This window comes from Nesoenas mayeri, assembly GCF_963082525.1.
Source record: "Nesoenas mayeri genome assembly, chromosome: 24".
Taxonomy (NCBI): Eukaryota; Metazoa; Chordata; class Aves; order Columbiformes; family Columbidae; genus Nesoenas; species Nesoenas mayeri.
The window spans coordinates 2,389,379-2,404,702 of NC_137546.1; the positions used below are offsets into that span (position 1 = coordinate 2,389,379).

The 15,324-nt window shown below is 54.9% G+C and overlaps 1 protein-coding gene across 1 annotated transcript in view; it reads right to left on the reverse strand.

Annotated features, from left to right (window-relative positions):
- The window catches only part of AGRN (agrin), a gene marked incomplete at both ends in the record, with an annotated part of 91,083 nt that overhangs the window by 14,827 nt on the left and 60,932 nt on the right, over window positions 1-15,324 (reverse strand). Inside the window, 14 exons of the mRNA XM_080358809.1 lie at window positions 498-612; window positions 2,274-2,401; window positions 3,473-3,607; window positions 3,739-4,122; window positions 4,800-4,905; window positions 5,173-5,297; window positions 5,474-5,617; window positions 5,976-6,140; window positions 6,560-6,673; window positions 7,116-7,221; window positions 7,379-7,524; window positions 8,858-9,058; window positions 9,624-9,818; window positions 11,275-11,496. Coding sequence (XP_080214935.1) covers window positions 498-612; window positions 2,274-2,401; window positions 3,473-3,607; window positions 3,739-4,122; window positions 4,800-4,905; window positions 5,173-5,297; window positions 5,474-5,617; window positions 5,976-6,140; window positions 6,560-6,673; window positions 7,116-7,221; window positions 7,379-7,524; window positions 8,858-9,058; window positions 9,624-9,818; window positions 11,275-11,496 — 2,286 coding nt within the window. The remainder of the gene's footprint in view (window positions 1-497; window positions 613-2,273; window positions 2,402-3,472; window positions 3,608-3,738; window positions 4,123-4,799; window positions 4,906-5,172; window positions 5,298-5,473; window positions 5,618-5,975; window positions 6,141-6,559; window positions 6,674-7,115; window positions 7,222-7,378; window positions 7,525-8,857; window positions 9,059-9,623; window positions 9,819-11,274; window positions 11,497-15,324) is intronic.

A 15,324-nucleotide genomic window follows, 5' to 3' on the forward strand; every position in this document is an offset into this window, starting at 1 on the left:
ACCTTTAAGATCATCAAGTCCAACCATTAACTCAGCACTGCCAAGTCCACCACTACCCCATGTCCCTAAGAACCTCATCTCAATGTCTGTTCAACCCCTCTAGGGATGGTGACTCCAGCACTGCCCTGGGCAGCCTGTTCCAATGCCCGACAGCCCTTTGGGGAAGAAATCATTCCCAAGATCCAACTCCAACCTCCCCTGGTGCAACTTGAGGTCATTTCTTCCTGTCCTATCGCTTGTTACATGGGAGAAATAACAGCTGCTTCCCATCAGACTTGTGCTCCAGCCCCTCACCAGCTCCATTGCCCTTATCTGAACTCACTCCAGTAATTATTATTCCTTTTCTTAGGAAAATGTTTCCAGGCACCAGCTTAGGGTGCAGCTCCTCCCAACACCTGTTGATTCTGCTGGAGGGAACACATATCCCCAGCAAATTTTAATCAGGTTCTTCCGTGTTCTTTGCCGCACGTGTGTTTCAGCACCGGGAAGGCTCTTACCTGGGTCAAAGTGGGACTCCACGATGACACGGACAGCGCTGCTCTGCCCCAGGTCTCGGACACGGATGCTCTTGAAATCCTTCTTCACGTCAGAGTTGCGGAAAAGCTCATCCAGCTAGTTCAGTTGCAGGTGAAGGAGGAAAGATAAACCAATTAACAGGGACATCCTGGGACATGGGCCCTTTTGGTAAAAGATCTTGAGTCTCAGTGACTCCTGAACTATTCCCATTGTAGCTATGGAGAAGAGCAGAACAAAGCCAGACCACAGACACCTCGCAGTTCATGCAGGGATTTTCTATTGTATGGCAGCTAAGTCTTACTGATCTCTTCTAAAGCTGCGTAAACCTGCTTAGGCCCTTCGGAAAATCCCATAAGGCACCGCTCTGCATCTTTAAGTACCTGACTGCCTTTTAAAACTTGGCTCTCAGGCATTGCAGGATTTGTCTGAAGTCACATGAAGGTGACAGTGACGGTCCGAGGCTTACAGCGAGTCAGTTAAAACTGACTGATGGTCCTGTGGTACAATCTTCCCCTATAAATTCAGGTATAATGACCTCGGAGGGGTAAAGCAGCATCACTCCTGCCTTCTCAGAGGGAAAAATGGATGAACCAGTGAATGAAGCTTTTATATGCGTGTTTGGATCCTCAGATAGAAGCCACTGCCGTATCGGGAAATATTGCTATTGTGATACCGAACTGCATGGACCATATGGTCCATATGCCAGGCACACATCTGCTTATACGACTGTACTTGCCAACTTCTAAATACAGCTTGGAACCAGCTCTAAATATGTTAATCTCCTTGCGATGATGCTTTGTATTTGCTGTGCCACGCTACAGTATAATGTTGCTATCCCCACCCAGCACTTCCTTGGCAGGTCCATATGTACACATACATACACAGATGTACACATTGCCACGCAAAGTCCGCCTCCTCCAAGAGCTGGCAATGCAGGGGGGTTCTCCTGAAGGGTGGGAGTCTGGATTTACACCAGCAGCTTCCCAGCTCGTGTGGCTGAACTGGAGGGGCAAAGGGGTTTTGGACACGTTTTTGTCTAAGGGTTTTTCATGGAAATAAGGACACTTTGGGAAATCCAGGGTGTTAAGGCAGGACCTCTTGTCTGAACAGCCCCACCACCAAGATCAAGCTGGAAAATGGATAATTTTTGATCCTGTGCACAATAAATGATGGAACCCACTGACACAGCACGTGGTAGAGGTCAGTAATGCACATAGATGGGAGAAATTCAGAGGGAACCTCCTCGACAGAGCTGGTGCATCATCTCCTTCTACTCCTCAGTGCCCATTCCATGGAAATACTGGCCCTGGCAATAAACCATGTTTGCTCCCAATATGGAGCAATGCTCCTCCAAAGCACTCGACACATTTTGCAGGCAGGTCTCTGTGCTCTCAGGGCCTCCCCAGAAGCCATCGCAAACAAAAAGGCAAAGCAGCAGGAAACGCAAAAACGTGGTTTCCATGGTGAGACATCAGGAACGGTGCTCAGAAATGTGACAGCACTTGGTCCCTGTTTTGGCGGGGTGGCTGGAAGGAGCTCAGTGGGCAGGAGAATGCGTGAGAGTAGGACTGTGCTTCTGGAAGTGAATATTTGGGGTTTAGTCACCTGTCCAGCACAGACAGTGGGCAGGGTCCTCTCTCCTTTTGCCAAGGCCAGAAGAGTCCTAACCAGACCCAGGAGTTGGACATGATGATGATCCTTGTGGGTTCCTTCCAACTCAGGACATTCTACGAATCTATGAAACACAAAGGACTCACCGCACTCTCGATGCTCCTGGCCGTCTCGCCAAAGAGCTCTGACTTGGGGTCAGCCATCTCAGGGGTGTAGAACAGCTCCTGGCCTTCCACCTCCTCCAAGATGAGGACTCCTTGGAAGACTTTGGTAGCTACGGGAGGGAGGGTAGACAAGACAAACGCCTTTAGTGGGCTGGTGGGCGAGGGGACAGACGTGTGGCTGAGAGCGTTGGAGTCCCTGGGGTTGTAAAGGGGGATGGCAGTGTGCGGGTAGTGCCAGTGTTGGGGTTAGTCTGGATGGGTCTGCGCCATGGGGGATTAGTATCAGGGTGCTGGAGCAGATGGCAAAGACCAGGCTGGAGATGGCAGCTTTTACCAGACGGTTTCCTCTGAGCTCCGGCCCGGAGAGCAGCCCCCCTGCTCCGGCTGAGTAACGAGAGAAAGACGTTAAACAGAGCACATAGTCAACACAGCAGGATCGGACACGGGCATGCAAACGTGGGGAGAAACGTGGACCCTGGACAAGAAGACCTGTGTTGGGAGAGGGAAGCAGGGACCCTGCTCACAAACAGCCTTGCAAAACCAAACCGAAGCTGCAAGAGGGACCCAAGGTGTGATTCCCTTCCAGGGAGCTACAGGAGGGCAGAGGCAGCGACAGAAAGATCCCTGCTGTCCTTTCATGGGTTAAAAGGGGAACGAAGTGTTCAGAGGAAAAGGGGATGTCCTGCTGGAAACCCCAAGGAACAGGGACAGTTAAGAAGGACCTCAGTGAGGAAACACCTGGGAGACAGCCCCAGAGCAACAATTTTTAGGATAACTAGATGCATATACCAGGCAACCTGACCAACACGGGTGGCTCTGTGTTTCCTCAGCATGGACTGTGAGCAGACAAAACAGATCCCACCAAGGTCATGAGAGCCATATGCACCCCTAGGAATCACAGCATGATACGGAGGAGCTCAGAGTCCCCAGGAATTGGTCCTGGTCCACCCAGCTCCCTTTACAGCCATCAACATGGATAAAATGGGAATCCAAGCAATTCCCGCATCCCCCCAGTGCAGCCGTCAGCTCTGCAGAAGCCTGAGCAAAACACTGGCCGAACTTTAAAGGCTGTAAAAGTCAAGGAAGAAAGGGGTCACCTAAGTGAAGAAAACTGCAGAACACAAGAGCTCAGTCTGACTCCTGACCGCCCAAAGGGAGCCCAGCGCCGAGGACAAACTCACCCGGACAGTTGCTGCCTTCGGCATCAGCAGCCGCCGTCTTGCCGTCCGAGCAGCATCCCAGCGGCGTGTTGTAACACGTCGCCCTCTCGATGGCTGGAGTGGACGTTACCTGGTTTTCCTCCACCTCCTCTTCCCCTGCAAGGCATTAAGAGGAGCATCCACCAGCAGGAGGCAAGAGAACAAGGCTGAGACACAGCTTCATCTCATCCTGACACACAGGGGGTGGTTCAGCCCACGACCTGCTGAGACCAAGAAGCACAACTCACCGGCAGAACCTGCCCCGCTCGACTCCTGGTCTCCACTGGTGCCCATCTCTTGGTCTCCGCTCCCTTCTGCACTGCCTGACTCAGCGTAGGCTGGCTGGCTGGTGGCCAGGACCACCGGCGCGGTGGAGAGCGGCCGGACCGTGGTCTGAGACGCCCCGTGGGTCACCCACGGTGTGGTGGCTGGTCTGGCAGTCGTGATGCGCCTCGTTGTAGGGTGACCTCTTTCTGTAGGCTTGGCTTCCAACAGCAGGGAGGTGGTAGCCAGCTCGGTGGGTTCTGGAGCCCGGGTGGTGAACCGCAATGGTGGAGGAAGGATTAATTTGTCCAAGGGCAGCGTGGGCAGTGGTGTGGGTGGTGCGGTGTGGCTTGTGTGAGTGATGGACTCTGAAAGGAGCAGGAAGGTGGGGTGGGTAAGGAGGGGTAGGTCTGGGAAAGGCTGCCCATGAGACTGGGAAGGATGTTGCAATCCCTCAGGCACTTGCCTAGAGCAATGCACCTGCTCTGCCATGAGGGGTCACAGCACAGTCATAGAATCAGAGAACAGTTTGTGTTGAAGGGACCTCCTCAGCTCCCCCAGTGCTCCCCCTGCCATGAGCAGGGACATCTTCACCAGCTCAGGTTGCTCAGAGCCCCGTCCAGCCTGGCCTGGGATGTCTCCAGGGATGGTTCATCCACCACCTCTCTGGCCAACCTGGGCCAGGGTTTCTTCCTCATGTCCAGCCTGAATCTCCCTCCTCTAGTTTAAAACCATCACCCCTTGTCCTATCACAACAGGTCCTGCTCAAAAGTCTGTCCCCATCTTTCTCACAGGCCCCTTTTAAGCATGGAAAGGCTGCAATAAGGTCTCTCCGGAGCTTCTCTTCTCCAGCTAAACACCCCAACTTTCTCAGCCTGTCCCACAGCAGAGCTGTTCCAGCCCTGGATCATTTCTGTGGCTCCTCTGGACCTTCTCCAACAGGTCCATGTCTGTCCTGTGCTGAGGAACCACAGATGGAGGCACCTAGACCCAGGTTCAGCATCACAGCAGAGAGCTGGAACTGTCCCCAGCCATGGACACTCACCATGGCACTGCCCCATGTGCTTCACCGTGATGACCTGTCCCTGCCGACAGGCGATGGTCTGCAGCTGGCACTGGTCCCCATAGGTGACACCATCAGAGCCACACACCTGGGAGGCAGAGGGGAAACGTGAGCTGCACCCCAAGCCCTGGGCAAAATCAAGGGGTGTCTAAATGCTGGGTGGCTTTGCAGGGGTCCCTCCCAGGCAATGTTCTGCACAGAGGGACCTGAGCAGCTCAGAGGTGCCAGATGGGGCACATCTACGACTTGCACATCACCATCCCCCATGCACAGAAGATGGAGAACATCAGATATCAGACTGCACCAGCCCAATGCAGCCGAGCTCAGCACACATCGCCGGGCACACCCTGCAAACCTTGGTCATGTTGGCCTCCGAGCAGAGCGGGGACGGGCACTCGCAGTGGGCAAAGCCGTTGACTTCCACGCACGAGGCCCCAAACTCGCAGCTCATTTCCTCACAGGATTTTGGGGCTGATGGGTCTGGGGTAGGGAGAGAAGGGGGAAGAGATGAGCAACAAAGCACGTACTAAACCCCAGCCCCTCTCTCCTCCCAAGGGGTCCTGGCTCTCCAGAGAGCCAGTGTGATGACCTGCAGCAGTACCCAGCACCCATTCCTCCATTCCCCAGGCAATCCATCCAGTACGTGGCTCCCTCACCTTTCTCACAGCCAGTCATGCCCAGTTTGCTGCCATTGGGGCACTGGTTGCATTTCATGCCGGTGATCCCCGTCTTGCAGGAGCACAGTCCAGTCATCTGCTCGCAGTCGTCACGCACGGAGCCCACCGGGTCACAGTTACAGGCTGGGTAAGACGGGGAAAAAAGACGCTGTTTAGCTGGTGGATTTGTGGAGCCAAGAGCAGACTCACTCAGGTCCCCCAGCAATCCAAGAAAAGTGGAGAAAGGTCCAGGGGAGGAAAATCACAGACACACTTTGGTTGGAAGAGACCTCAAGAGTGAGTCCAACCATAACCCACCCCCAGCACTACCCCATGTCCCCAATAACCTCATCTCCACGTCTGTTCAATCCCTCCAGGGATGGTGACTCCACCACTGCCCTGGGCAGCCTGTTCCAATGCCCAACAACCCTTTCCATGAAGAAAGGGCTCCTGGGGAGCCATAAGGGACAAGAGGTGACAGCCCAGCCCTGCCGGCACTCACGCGTGCAGCCGCTCTTGCCATCGGTGACGATGCCACGGAAATTCCAGAAGCCGGGCTCGCAGCGGTCGCACTTCAGCCCCCCCACGCCGGGTTTGCAGGAGCACTGCCCCGTCGTGGGGTCGCAGGCTCCTCCGTAGGAGCCGTAGGGGTTGCACTGGCAGGTACCTGTGAGAGAAAACGTGAGGCTGAGTCCTGACCAAGTCAGCTTGGGGACACTGGGTACTTCATCAGGGCAATGGAATCAATTGCGGAGTCACCAACACGCTCGGCCAGGGCAGGAGGAGAATCCAGCAGCTGCTCTCAACTCTCCTCCTCTGCCCCAGCTACAAGGGGGAACTAAACCTTCAGGGATTAACCCTCTTGGCTTTGCTGTCATCAAGAGCTCTCCTCTCATTAACATCAAAGGGGGAGAAAGCTATTAGAAGCTTATTATTAATTCATTAATTAGGAGCTTGATGGAGGGAAACGATGCAACGATAGAGAGACGCTCCCTTTACCCACAGGGAGCAGGAGAAAGGGGACATGGAGCAAAGCTTTTTGAGCCTGGGAGGTCATCCTTGGAGGTCCCTCAGGTATTCACTCACTTGGGCATCCGGCTGCGCCCACTCCAAGCGCCAAGGTCACGTTGTCTGGGCAGCATCCGTAGATGGTCTGGCTGCAGTGCACAACCAGGAGAGGCGGTGGAGTGGTGGCGAGGGCTGCAGAGGAAGGCAGAGAGGGACAGGTTGTCTTTGTGTCACAGGGCAGTGTTGCCAACGTGCGGATGGAGCAGCCTGCAGCGTCCCTGCAAAACCATGCGGTCCTTGCAGAGATGCTGGGAAGAGGTGATGAAGTCCTATCCTCGGACAGGGAAAGCACAGGGCACAAAACCAGAATCATAGAACAGAATCATAGGATCACTTTGGTTTGAAGAGACCCTCAAGGTCATCGAGTTCAAGCATTAACCCAACACTGTCACTAACCCATGTCCCTGAGAACCTCATCTGTGATACAACGGGGATGAGCAAACCAACAGACACTGCTGTGTCCTTGGGGAGCATTTTCTTGCTTAGCCCCAGGGAAAGGACATGTGCTACTGCAGGGAACCAGCCTGGGGACCATGACACCAGCACGCAGCTTGTGCCACCTGGGGGGACTCACCGCGGCAGGCTCCTTGGCTAGTGACATAGAGATCCTGACGTTTTTCACACCGTGTCTTCTTCAGCTCACACTCATTGGTGTAGGTGACACCATCGGAGCCACACACCTGCCAGGACAGGGAAGGGAAGGGCTCAGAGCAGCCCCCGGCACAGGACACAGGTTCCCTACCCATGGGATACCCTGGAAGCATGCGGGAAGGTCCCCAGGGAGAAGAGGGATGCGAGGACTGCAGAAAGTAGCCCAAAACAGCTCAGCATCCTCACCGGGTTGCGTGGCACTGCCAGGCAGGTGAAGTCACAGACACAGCGGTCGTCCTCTGCATCCTCATCCCACCAGCCTCCATACTGCCGGCACCGGTCCTGCTCACACTCGCTCCCATCCCCGGAGCCAGAGCCCCCCGAGCCGCACTCTGGAGAAGGAGGGATGGTGGTAGATAAAGAAGCTCAAAATCCAGCATGGCAAAATTCGGGGGAAGCAGAGGGGATGGGGACAAATCCCTCTCCATGACTCAAGGCTGCGTCCTGGACATGGGATGCAGCCCACGGCTGCACAGACACATCCAAATCACAGTAGATTTAACCTCTTCAGCACAGGCAAGCCCAGAATCCTGAGCCCACATCCAGGGTGTTTCAAAGAGATGGATCCTCAAGATCCCCAGACATTGGACCCTGCAGCCTTCTTCTTGGAGGTATATATCAAATACCATGTTTTTGTGCCACTGTTAGCAACTAATCAAATGCCCTCAAAACCAGAATCACAGCACCTGTGACCTCAGTGGATAAAGACCATTTAAGAGGCATTTGGGACCAATCAACTCTCTCGATGTTGTCCATACAGCAGGTGGAGGGAACCTTTATGTAAAGGTTCCTAGAACTTGATAATTCTTTAAACCATTTGTAAAATTTTGTGCAATTGTAGCACGTTGCCATCGTGAAATCTACTGCTTTAAAACTGGGTCCATCTTTTTGAAACACCCTGTATATTGGGATGCTTAAGCCTGGAGCACAGAGAAGATGCCTCTCCCTTGGAGAAAGTGGCTCGTCCCACTGCTGTCACAAGACAAGGAACAGCTTAACTCCAGGCTTTGATCCCAGTCCTTCCCCTCCTCCTGCCCTCCCAAGCCCAGAGCAGTGGGGAGATTGCTGCTGCTACCATAAACATGGAAACCAGAGCAGAGGAAGGGATGGGGTTTGGGTTTAATCTGAAGTTCAGTTAGGCAGATGTTCTTAACAATCTCTAAACTCTGTCCCTAGCCTGGCTGCCGCTCCATAAGATGCTCAGAGCTCAGTATGATGAGCTCAGATGCTCAGTAACAGAGAGATGTGGCTGATTTCAAAGGCTTCTTAAAGGGGAAGGGGGGAGAAGGAAAACCTGGCCCTTTTTATTGAGTGATCAAAGGCTGGGATTTGGCATTACACAGAGAATTATTTAAGATCTTTTCCCAGAGGGACACCAACCTGAAATTCCCCAAGGAGGGCTGTGATCAAACACTATGTTACGTCTTCCTCTCTCCCTCAGCACTGCCATAGCATTCGCATCCTTCCCAGCTAAACTACACATGCAACGAGCCAGAGAACCTCAGCTCGCCAGGTGGACACCGAGTCCTCCTCCGCTTGGATTCAGCCAGCGTTAACCCACAGCTTTCCCCCTACAGTGGGAAAACTCAGCAGGTTCTTAGTTCTCAGCCCGGCCAAGCCAGGTACAGCCAACCCCACACGGTTGGAGGAATGGTGACAACCTACCGTCCTCGCACGGCCCCGTCCTGGCCACCTCGATGCTCTTCTTCTGCTGGCACGAGGCTACTTGCAGCTCACATGGGTTGTCGTAGGTGAGGCCGTCGCTGCCGCAGACGCGAGCGAGGGGCTGTCGCTCGCAGCGGGGACACACGCACTGCCCGGCCACGCAGCGGCTGCCGAAGGAGCAGACGGTGCTGCCGCAGGACTCTGGGCACAGAGGAACCACAGTGAGTTCATAGGATCACAGAATCATTGTGGTTGAAAAGCCCCTCAAGATCACCAAGTCCAGCCATTAACCCACCCCTGGCACTGCCCCATGTCCCTGAGAACCTCATCTCCATGTCTGTTCAACCCCTCCAGGGATGGTGACTTCACCACTGCTCTGGGCAGCCTGTTCCAGCACCTGACAACCCAGACCCAGCTGGAGGTTTTATGAGGCTCCAATGCATTGCTTTTACTGAAGCATTTGTCCTAATGAAGAACCAAGGCAGGGCTTTTAATTCATTAAGAAATTAGCACAGACAGTTCCCTGTGCTGGGGAGTGGGGAGGAAACACATGAGCAAAGACAAATTAACCCCAGGGGATGGAGCGAAGGGAAAGCTACTAAGATGAACCATGTGATCAAATAAACCATCGAAGCTTTCAGTTCTGTTTTTAACCCAATTTCTTTGCTTGGCTCAATGGACATCCACCCAATTTATTTGCATCCTGTCTCCGAAATGCAACCAGCGGGAATGACACGAGGGAAGAAGGGGACCTTGCCAGACTCACTGCAGTCTCCTTGGGCAGCCACCAAGATGTTGGTTTGCTGTGTGCATGCCCGGACGTGGAGCTCACACTCGCTGCCGTACGTGTTGCCGTCGGTGCCGCAGACGGGCTGGGAGGAGGGGACGCACTCGGTGGGACACACGCACCTTCCCGTCTCCGCCTCGCAGATGGCCCCAAACTGGCACTTGCCACAACGGTCTGTGCAGATAAAGGACAAAAGCAGTAGATTAAAACAGCAGGTCAGGTGAGCATCGCTGTGTGATGCAGTGTCCAAAATTCCCTGGAGACATCCCAGGCCAGGCTGGACGGGGCTCTGAGCAACCTGAGCTGCTGAAGATGTCCCTGCTCATGGCAGGGGTGGCACTGGGGGAGCTGAAGAGGTCCCTTCAACCCAAACTAGTCTGTGATTCTATGATAAATAAAACCCACTGCAACCTCCCCCCACAGGTTGAGCCCCTGGGGACACCAGGGCACAGAGCAAGGGATGAGCTGAGGGATGCGGGAGGAGGCAGAAAGGCAATAACTCAATAACTACTCGTAAAAGCTGTCAGGGCTGGGAGTAACCATGATAAAATGTCACTAGAGCTGCACGTCCTTATAGCTAAATAGAAGGCGGGAGAGAGCATGGGGCTGAGAACTACGAGGAGCAATAAATCAGTGCCGGCCGTGGAGGAGGAGCGCAGCATCCCGGCTCCCCGGGGAGAGGCGGCAGGATTCGCACATGGCAGAAGTGGTCGGCCTGGAAAGGGATATTGTCTTACCCTGGTTTATCAGGGTGCCAGTAGTGCTGGACGCACGTATTAATGTAACACGGCACCAATTTCCCAATGGGATGCTCAGTCTGCTGCAAACACAGGCACACAGGCTCGGGACAGAGACATTTATCTTTGCAATAACTCACTTGCAAAGCAGCTCTCACTCATGGCAGGAGAGAACGGGCCCCAGCCAGCACACCTCCTGATTCCTGGGTATTTAGGGATTCATGGCTTCGCTTTCTCCTTCAAACACCTCCCTTCCCTTCCCTTCCCTGCCATTCAATTCGTGAAGAATTTGGCTCAAAGATGATTCTTCTTTTTCACACAGCAGCTGCTGCCTTTGCATGGGGGAGGGAAGATGCAACAACCCCCTGCGCGGTTTGTGCAGACGGTTGGCCAGGAGGTTTCTATCTACAGCACAAATCCTGCAGCCATGCGTGAGTCCAGCCATTAACCCAACACTGTCACTATGTCCCTGAGAACCTCAGTTCTGCATCTTTTACACCCTGCAGGGATGGTGACTCCAGCACTGCCCTGGGCAGCCTGTTCCAATGCCCCACAGCCCTTTGGGGAAGAAATTGTCCCCAAGATCCAACCTCACCCTCCCCTGGCGCAACTTGAGGCCGTTTCCTCTGCTCCTGGCGCTTGTTCCTGGGGAGCAGAGCCCGACCCCCCTGGCTCCAAGCTCCTTTCAGGCAGTTCAGAGATCAGAAGGTCTCCCCTCAGCTCCTGTTCTCCAGCTGAACCCCCCAGCTCCCTCAGCCGCTCCCATCACACTTGTGCTCCATCCCCTTCCCTTCTCTGAACTCGCTCCAGCACCTCAAGGGCTTTTTTTGTTGTTCAGAAATTCTATTCCCTAACACAAGGAAGAGGAGGGACCCGCCACGATGCGCTCTTACCACAGGGCCCCTTGTGCTTGACCTTGATCTCTCTCTTGAGGACACAAGCCATGGAGTCCAGCTCACAGGGGTTGCCGTAGGTGCGGTTGTCGGTGCCACAGACGGGGTCGTAGCGGCCCTGGCAGACCTGCTGGCACTCGCACACGGCCTCCTGGTTCTTCACCACGCAGGTGGCCCCGAACGTGCACTCCACGCTCAGGCAAGGGCTGGGGGTGCCCAGGTCTGCAGAGGGGACAGGAGAGAAGAGGCACCGGGTTCAGCCCAACGCTTGCCCAGGGCACGGTGCACAGTGATGCATGCTGGCATCCCCAGCCTCAGCCCCACGCCTGCATCCTCCTCGCCACGGCAATCGCACCCAGAGCTCCTGGCCCTGGCCCCTGCACCCTCCATGCCACCCCGGCATGCCTGGCTCAGCATCGGCCCCCATGCGTGGCAGAGGGTAGGGATGGGCAGCAGGCATGAGATCTTCTCCCTGCACAGCACCAAGTCTCCTGCCTCTTCTCCTCCATCCCACCCCAGCTACATTCTGGATAGAAGTGGGATCATCCCCCTGGGTTTTTGCACCAAACCCTGGGTCTCCCCAGCAACAAGAACAAGCGCCATGTGCTGAAGCAGGACACACAGGCTGAGCCATTTGTTCCTGGGCAGCAATGGTGTCACCAGCCTGACTGTGAGGTGGGGTTTGAATGAGCAGCTCCATGGCAGCAGGCAGGAGGCAGCAGAAAAGAACCTCAGTGTGGGTCTGAGCACCTCCAGGACACTTGGTGCCTCCAGGACACTTGGTGCATCATCACGCAGCACCCAGCACTGGCTGCTGAACCCTCCATAGCCAAAAAGCCCACACAGGGATAGTTCCCTTCACCGAGGCCACATCCTCAGAATCACAGTCCCCTGAACAGCTCATCCTAAAACGTGGCTGGAGAGGACACCTCATTTGGCTTCACCACACAGCTGGTCTTGCTCCTGCTCCCTTCCTGTCCTCTTGCAAACTGGTTGAGAAAAGCCAGCGAACTGCTGCATGGCAGGATGAAGAGACCTGGTGTCCTTGCTTTGTCCCCATCCTCGGACATCTGGCTCCCTGCAGCTCCCCGGGGACGGGGAATGTCCCCAGCATGGGCTGCAGGCTGAGAGTCCCCTCTGCTCACAAACCAGAGCTGCTAAATCAATGTCAGCCGAGCAGGTGGCACCTTCCCTGCGAGATGCCCCGCAGTGCCGAGAGGAGCAGCCAACCGTGATGGTGACGGCAAAGAGAAAAGGCTGCGTGTCCTGCAACAGCCCTGCATGTCCCACCCGGTCCCCAGCCCGCTGGCTGAAGGGCTGGCATGTCCCTCCAGCAATGTCCCCACCACTCAGAAGCCAGTGCAGAAGTGGCTATGCAGTTGGGGAGAGACCCCCCAGCGACCCCTTCTTGTGACTCCAGACAAAAGCCCTGGGGACCTGGGGCAAGGAAAGGACACTGATTTAACCCGTGCAGAACGCTGACGAGGACACATGACAACACGGAGGTGGGGAACAAATAATGCGGCCAAGGCGAGATGGATGCAACAGGCAGACAACACCAAACAGTGAGGCAAGCGCAGAGCTGAGTGTGGTGGGAAAGACAAAGCACTCCGGAGCCTGCTGGTGGGGCATGGGGAATGAACTGGGGCAACTGGTCCATCTTCCTGCCCTGCCAAGACCAAGGTGGCTCTATCTGCAGAGCAAGAGCGAGGTCTGAGCTCTCTTCGAGGGCATGATCCCTCACCTGAATCCTAACCCAGCCCTGGGGACATGGAGCTCTCCCACAAGCCTCGCCTGGTGATGCCCATGGGGAAGAGGCTCTGGAGCTGCTTTGTAACACATCACACCCCATCCATCTGCACCCATGACACCCAGCGGGCTCTGCCACCAGTTCCATGGTGATATAGGGAATTATTCCTCGTGAAGAACCACATCTGAGCACAGACAGCTGCGCAGTGCTTCCAAAAGGAACAAGGGGTGCTTCGCTGGACACGTGGGGGAAGCTGCGATCCCTGCAGAGCCCCTGCCCTCTGGAATTGCACAGACAAGCGTGACACACATTACAGAGAGCAAAGGGACAAGCATGACAGTCCCAGGCAGGCAGAAGTCTCTGGGAAGGAGGAGGTGGGGAAGAAAAAGGGGTTAGTTGGGAGCAAAAGGAGAGGTGAGATCAACCGGGAGCAGTCCAGAGCGATGGGTCAGCCCAAGAGGGGCTGGCAAAGGAGCCGGGGGGGGGTCACAGCACCCACCTCTGCTCCCACCCTCATCTGCCACAGCAAGCATCAGACCAGACCCCACTGCACCGCAAGGCGTTTCCATTCCAGCAGGAATTGTTTGGGATGGGAGCAAAACCAGGGCAATGTCTCCATCCCGGGGGGGCTCTCAAGCAAAACGAGAGGAGGGGGGAGCAGTGAGGAGAGGCCAGGGCTGGCGCTGGCCACGGAGAAGGGGAGAAAGCCGACCTCCTAGCAGAGATGTCCAGGTAGGGAGCAGAAGGGTGCTGCGAGGACACAATTCCTTCCTCCAAACAGGCAACGCTGTAAAACACAAGACACAGACGAAAAAGGAAAGAGAGAGAAAGAGAGACAGCGGAGGGAGAAAGAGAACAGAGAGAAGCAGGGAGGAAAAGACAGATGCAACTCCAGACACCTTCCCTCCACCTCCTGGCCACTTGGCTCTCACCTCATCCTTCTTTCTCTGCTGCCCCATCACAGTGTCAAAGTAGAGAAAGATTATAAACAAGGCCTGGACTGTTTTGTTTGGCTTTGCCTCCTTTGCCTTGCTGCTGGAAAAGCCAGTGGCGGAGCTCAGAGTTCATTAGACAGGTACATGTGAGAGATTAAATCACCGCAACCACGCTAAAGGCTTCTCCTTCATCTCCTTCCCTTCCCCAGCTCTGAGCAGCTCCTGCATCCTCACAGCAGAGCCATCCATGAACCCTCCGCGCTCGCTGCTCTGGGTCCTGGCTGCAGACAGAGAAGTTCTGCCCTGACACACAGGCTGGGCACACAACATCACCACCCTGGCCCCACTCCTGAATCCGTTTTCCAGCTCACACGGAGTCTGAACTGGTGCCACAGAGGACACGCTTTCTTCCCAAAGGGCAGCACTGAGCTCAGAGATGCTTTCCTAAGCTGATGGGGAGGCAAAGGCTTGTTCACCCCCTGTGCTGGCTTGCTGCAGGGTGTTCTGGAGCCGTCATGGACTTCAAAGCCCTGGGCTTTGGCAGACAGAGCCCCAGCTTTGATTTACCTCCCCCAGGTGCCAGGCAGGGTTTGCTGGTTGCCATCCAGCACCAGCTCCCGGTGGCACTGGGGGACAGAGGACAAAAGTGCCTCTGTTGTCCTCCCTGTAGGGAGCACTTGGGGAACCGACTTCTCATCGTTCAACCATCAGCAACACAGTGAAACGGACAATTAAAAGAAATAACAGCTGTGATTATGTTCAGTGTGATTTTGGGAGCCTGACAAACGGTTTTCAAGCAGCTGGGCCTGGCAGCATGAAAAACCTACTGCAGGAGCACAAAGCCAACAAAACAAACCCACAGCACGGGGCTTCAATTCCAAGTAATTCAAAAGGTTTGATACATCTGATACCTTATCAAACATCAGCTTAAAATAATAGGGAACAGTCCTAGATCTAGTAAAAACCAATTCGAGCTGAAATGAGCCGTCCTTCCAACTCATACAAATCAATCCAGTGTTTAACCTCCCTCATTTTTCCGTGCAGTAATTTTAAAATTGGACATTCCCGACATCGTGAGGACCCAAAGCCCCATCCTATCATATCAGCCTGAAAAAAGCATCCATTGGAAAGGTCAAAAGCTTCTCCCAGAGACGAGACAAAGCCACGGCGAGACCTCCGGAGAGCGGGAGCGCTGGGCAGAGATCCTGGCGGAGAAAACCTGGAGCCGAGAGAAGCGGGCGGGCATGGGGGAGCATGGAAGGAGCTGGGGACTGGCACTACCCTGGGAGCAGAAATGGATGGTGTGGGCTGCACGGGAACCGCGTGGGGTGAATGTGCACGTGGCCGTGAATGAGAGAAACCGGC